Genomic DNA, 5,730 nt, shown 5'->3' with positions numbered 1-5,730 from the left:
GGGGGGGCTCGGGCGAGCGCCGCCTCCAGGTACAGCACCTTGAAGCGCTCCTCGGCCAGCGCCCGCTGCAGGCGGCGCAGGTGCCGGCGGCACCGCTCCAGCTCCCGCTCCATCGCCCGCACCGAGCCCAGCTCCATGCGAGGCGCCGGTTCCCCCGGGAACTCCTCCTGCCAGTGCCGGGCGAAGTCTGCCCGAGCAGCCGCCGCCGCCTCCTCGTTGCCCGCCGCCATCCCCGGACGGCCCCGGGTTTCCCCGCTCCGCCGCCGCCGCCGTCAGCCTTCTTCACCTCCTCCTCCTCCTCCTCCTCCTCCGCCTTCCGCCCCCCGCCGCCGCCGCGGGGCCTGACGTCGGCTCCCGGCCGGCCCCTCCGGCCCGCCCCCGGCCTCAGCACGGCCCCGACGGGGCGGGGAGCAGCGCTGCCACCGCCCCCGGCACGGCCCGGCCCGGCACGGTGCGGCTACCGGCAGCCGGAGCGCCGGGGATGCTCCCGGTGCCCCCCCGGTGTCCCCCGGAGGAAGCCGCTCCCAGGCTGCCGGGCTGCGGCGGGGGCTCCCCCGGAGCTCCCCGGAGGATGCTGAGGAGGGCAAGAAGTGCCCGGTGCTGGCAGCGACCCGAGGTGATGGCACCGACAGCCCCCGGTGCTGCAGGAGGCCGGTACCGAGCCAGCAAGAAATGAGCCTCGAGGATGGGGAGCACCGGTGGCACGGGGCTGTCCTGTCCCAGCCAGCGTGTGCCCATCCCCTGGTCCTCATCGTCATCAGGACGGTGATGACCGGCCAGTGACACGTGGCCTGGTGATGCTCTGATGGTGACACTTGGCCTGGTGATGCTCTGATGATGACACTTGGCCTCGTGATGCTCTGACAGTGACACTTGGCTAGGTGATGCTCTGATGGTGACATGTGGCCTGAAGATGCTCTGACGGTGACACCTGGCAACACAGGCTCCGTGCCACGGTGCACATTCCTGCTTCATTCAACCCACCGTGCCCCCAGCACCCCCAGGGGACAGGTTTTGTTCCCCACGCCCCGGGCAGGGCTGGCATTTCCCCCATGCCACGTGAGGGACACGGAGCGGGTGACTCACAGGTGGTGACTCACGAGCCCGTGTCCCTCGGGGCCACCTGGCCGTGGCACAGCAGGAACAAAGCACCCTCTATTTACGCACAGTCCCTGACGGTGTCGCAACAGCCGCCACCTCCATCCCCGCTGTGGCTGCTCCCAAGCCACCCAGCTGGCCTCCGTGGGCTCCCTCCAGCACAGCCTCCCTTGGAGCCCCCCACATCACGCCTCTGGGCTGTGGGACCAGCCAGAGAGGTGACACTGGTGCCCAGACGAGGATGGGAAGGTGCCCGGTGCCAGCAGTGCCCTGTCCCGTGTGTCCCATCCTGGGGAGGTGGCGTGTCCCCGGGGACTGAGCCCCTTGGTGGAGGCTGGCAGGAGGAGGGTGTGCCGTGAGCAGCCTGATTTATGTGTGGCAATGGATAATTACAGCCCTTTCATCAGCTGTCAGGCAGACGGGCCCGGCAGAGCCTTAGAACGGATTGCTGGCTGCCTGTCTCGGCACATAAATCTCCCCGGAGCAGGGCGATAAATCAGGGGGGGGGCTGAGGGAGCAGCCCCGGGCGGGCGTCCCTCCCCGCCTGCCCACCCGGTAATGGGCACGTAGGTAGGAAACGGCCAGGACAAGGTGGGGACGGCCCGGCGGGAGGCACTAATTACAGGCAGCAGGTGGCATCCAAAGAGCCATGATTTACGGGGTGGCCTTGCCTTCTTCCGAGGGCTGGGGCTGGGTCCCTGCAGGGCTGGGGGCAACGGAGCTCCCCAGTGGCTCCCAGGGCTGCGGGCAGGATGGGGGCACCGTGGGGGCTGCAGGTGGGCACGGCCCTGTGTCTGCTCCGTGTTGCACGGGCCAGCATCCAGCACCAGCAAAATATCCCCCTGGCAGGGACCCGTCCTGCTCAGCAGCACCTCCCATTGGCATTTCTCTAAGTGTCCAGCATGAAACCACCCCAAAAAGCCTCTCGCTCCTGAGCCGGGCTCGCTGCTGAGCCAGCAGCCATGGGAGCACCCACACCAGTGCTGAGCATGCCAGGAGGCCACTGGGGAGAAGCAAAAAGAGGGCCTTGGTGAGCACAGGTGGGTGTTCAGAAATATTTGCAAGCTTCACCTCCCTTTGAAGTCCCGCTGTGTTGCCCTCCCCGCTCCCCCAGGCCCCGGCTCCTGATTTATGGGGTTCCTGGAGCAGAGGCACCTAAATTAGCTCCCACTTCAAAGGGCCAAGAGAGGAGAAGGGCAATAGACAAATAGCCCCCGCTAATTGTGGCTATTGATCAAACCCAGTCCGGGACGATCAGATAGGAAGGGATGGATGGGGGGGGGAGGGTTCTCCCACTTTTGCACCAGTAACCCCAGCAATTTGTCACGACTCTGGGGCCATTTTTCAAACCGTTGTTACCCCGCTCATGAGGGCGTTTGGCAGCAGCTCTCTAATGAAACGGTGGGCGAGGGGCAGGGGGATGTGAAACTCACTGCCTGGAAGGCTCTGGGGATGGGGGCCAGGCTAGGAGGTGCAGGGAGCAAGGAGATGCTTTCAGCATCATCTTCCACACACACCCCTGCCCCCAGCCCCGTTAAACACCGGGCAGACCCAGCAGCACCGGCCCAGCCAGCTCTGCCCCCAGGCCCCCCATTGCTCCCGGGGGACAGGAAGGCAGGAGGCAGGTAGCACTTTAGCTCTTTTTATCACCTGCCCGGTCCCCCCATGACATTCCTGCTTCCTGCTCCGCAGGGCAGAGGCGTGCCAAGCCCCCACATTCCTCCACTCCCTGGCTGGGCCCCCACTGATGGGTGGTGGGGGCTGCTGCTGCCGCCCCGGGTCCAGCCATGCCCCCAGCTCGCCGGGATGCCGCGGTGTGAGCAGCTCCGACGCGCTGGCTCCAAGCTCCTTCCATGCTCCAGCCCCATCCCTGGGGCTGGGGGGTTCAGCTCCTCCTGGGAGGAGGTTTTTAGGGATGGGGAGAGGGTGGGAGGTGAGGCAGGGAGCTCCCCGGGTACTGCCCACACCGTCCTGCCCAGGAGGTTTTTGCCTGCTCCTGGGTTCAGGCACAAGCCTGGCGGCTCTCCTCGGCAGCCTCCTTGCTCTGTGCCTCAGTTTCCCTCTCTGGGAAACAGAGGACAGTGGAGAAGCCCCAGCAGCAGGGAACATGGCTGAGCAGCCCCCAGGCCCCGTGCCAGGGCAGTGATGCCCACGGGCTCTGCCCCAAGGCACCAAGTGAGTTTAGGATTGACCCATCCCAGGCCGAGCTGCCCCGCAGAGGAGCAGACAGAGCAATGAGGGGAGCTCCTGCAGGGCCCAATCCCTCCGCAGCAACTAAAGCAACCCCTGCTCAGTGTGCTCGAGAGCCCTGCTTCCCCTCTAGGGCCTGAGAGCAGCAAAATGCAGCTGTTAGCTGGCTGTCCCCTGCTCCCACTGCAAACCCTGGGGACCCCGGTAGCGGTGTCCCCGCTCTGTCCTGGCACCGCCATGTCCCCGCAGGGCCAGCTGGTGTCCCCAGGACAGCACAGGGGGCAGGTGCGGAGGGGCTGGGATGGAGCCACGTGATGAGCACAGCGCTGGGGTTTTTAGGGGAGGCTGCATGACCCCGGAGGAGTGTCTGCCAGCCTCACGGGAGGCAGGACCACAGCAGCACCTGGCCCCGTCCCCACAAGCCACAGCCATGTCCCGAGCAGCCGTGGGGAGCGGTGTGGTGCCACGGGGATCCCCCGATGGCTTGGAAGGGGAGCTGGACACGGGGGCTGCGCCCCAGGTGTGCCGGGGGCAGGACCTGTGGGACCCCAAGGGGAGGGAAGCAGCCGCCCACCTGGGGGAGGCTGAAGAGATGAAGGTGAGGAAGAGGAGCCGGCCAGCGCGCTCCAAAGCCAGGAGGATGGCCGCCAACGTCCGAGAGCGCAAGAGGATCCTGGACTACAACCAAGCCTTCAACGCCCTGCGGCTGGCCCTCAAGCACGACCTCAGCGGCAAGAGGCTCTCCAAAATCGCCACCCTCCGGCGAGCCATCAGCCGGATCGCGGCTCTGTCCCTGTCCCTGCACGGCGCCGCGCGCTGCTGGCCCTGCGCCCACTCCGAGTGCCGCGGGCAGGGCGCGAGGGACGGCCACCACCGGCTCCCCGGTGCCACAGGCTATGGGGGATATTCCCCCGAGAGCCAGCTCCAGCACCACGAGAACCCGAAAGAGGATCGCCTGGCAGCCAGCCCTGCGTTTTATCCCGTTGGGAGCCACCAGCTCGGGCACCGGAGCAGCTGCCAGCAGAAATACGTGGGCAGCCTGAGAGCCCCCCCGGCGGCACCGCTCCCCTGGCAGCTGGGGGGGCTCCAGAGCTCAGGCTACCAGCGCCTCCCCATCCACTGACCCTTCAGGCTGGGAAGGCGAGACAGTGCCAGGAAGGTAACGCAGCCGAGTGACAAATGGGGCAGCGGGAAGGGACCTGGGCAGGAGAGAGGTGGGCTCGGCGCGGTGCCCGGCTGTGCTCACTGCTCTGCAGGAGAGCTCGGAGCTGGGGGACGTGGAAAACTGTTTTCTGCTCGAGGAATCTCTGTGTTTCTTTGTTGTGAGCTTTCCCTGCTGCAAGTTGTCACGATTATTTATTCTCTCTTGCTTGCTTTGTGAGAAAACACGAGTTCAAAGCCCAGCATCGGGGCGCTGCCTGTTAATGCGTGAGGTGGGCAGATGGGCCGTGCGGCTCGCACTGAGGCTGCTGGCTGGAGGACAGCTCTGGCTGATGGATCGGGGGAGCAGGAGCTGGGAAAAGCTCACTCGGTTGTACTTTTAATGCTAAGCCCATCTGAAGGAGTGGTTGAGGAGCTCATAAACCCCACCGTGCCTCCTGATGACTGCAAAGTGGCTCCCGCGGGACGGTCTGGATCAGCCCAGCCAGGAGGACGGGGGGCTCAGCCCTGTGCTCCCCAAGTGCCTGGCTTCCTCCTCCTCCTCCTCCCTCAGTCCCAGCGTGGAGTGGGGGAGCTGGGCAATGAGCCCGGCGGAGGAAAGCTCCCCGCAGCCAGGAGAGAGAGCTCTCTGCTCAGCGAAGGAGCCTCTCAAAGTGCTGACGGTGTGAGACATCTTGGCTTTCATCTCCAGGAGGTTCCCCCTTCCCAGGAGGGGCCTGCAGCGATGGCTGCTGATGAAATCCTGCTTCTCGCACCAGCAGCACCCTGGTGCTGGGCGGCTCCGCCGTGGGGTGAGGTTCCCCCATGGGGTGAGGCTCCCCCTGCACCAGCTCCCCCTGCTCTGCCCCTGTCAGCTCTCATCACCCACCCAGGAACACCATGGGGCAACGGAGCGAAAACCAGGCATAACCCTACACAAGTTTCTCCACCCAAATTTCTGTTCCCAGTTTTCCCCCCTCACTTTGGTGTTAAAGCAAGACTGGTGGACACAGATGCCCAAAAAAGCAGGAGCAGGGGAAAAAGGCCTCGAGACCCCCGAGGCAGCATCCCTGCATTGCTCTCGGGTTCTCGGTTAGGACACGCAGGCCCCTCTCCAGGCTGTGGGGTGGGAGAGGCGCTGGGATCCCCCCCCCGCCGGGCAGGAGCAGGCGGAGGGCGCTGGGTGCGCCCGCAGATGGCACTCACCGCCTGGGAAATGAATCCCTGGCGAGCCGGAGAGGAGAAACTCAGAACCGAAAAGAGCCGCTGGAGCCCAGCCGGGTGCTTGCGGACCTCCTCCCG

General features: G+C 65.7%; 2 protein-coding genes across 2 annotated transcripts in view; one reads left to right on the top strand and one right to left on the bottom strand.

The window, feature by feature from the left end:
- Positions 1-293, bottom strand: part of ABR (ABR activator of RhoGEF and GTPase) — a 34,448-nt gene extending 34,155 nt beyond the window's left edge. The window contains exon 1 of the mRNA XM_035342958.1: positions 1-293. Coding sequence (XP_035198849.1) covers positions 1-230 — 230 coding nt within the window. The 5' untranslated portion in view covers positions 231-293.
- Positions 294-2,908: 2,615 nt separating this feature from the next.
- Positions 2,909-4,786, top strand: BHLHA9 (basic helix-loop-helix family member a9). The gene has a single exon (XM_035343287.1). It carries the CDS (start codon positions 3,590-3,592, stop codon positions 4,409-4,411), a length of 822 nt encoding a protein of 273 aa, XP_035199178.1. The 5' UTR covers positions 2,909-3,589; the 3' UTR covers positions 4,412-4,786.
- The last annotated feature ends 944 nt before the right edge of the window (positions 4,787-5,730 follow it).

The sequence above is a fragment of the Oxyura jamaicensis genome, chromosome 19 (assembly GCF_011077185.1).
Source record: "Oxyura jamaicensis isolate SHBP4307 breed ruddy duck chromosome 19, BPBGC_Ojam_1.0, whole genome shotgun sequence".
Lineage (NCBI taxonomy): Eukaryota > Metazoa > Chordata > Aves > Anseriformes > Anatidae > Oxyura > Oxyura jamaicensis.
The sequence above is the reverse complement of the archived record's forward strand: the minus strand, read 5'-3'. Positions and strand labels throughout refer to the sequence as shown.

Coding starts and splice junctions, on each gene's coding strand:
- BHLHA9 (XM_035343287.1), top strand. CDS start 3,590: ATGGAGCCACGTGATGAGCACAGCGCTGGGGTTTTTAGGGGAGGCTGC.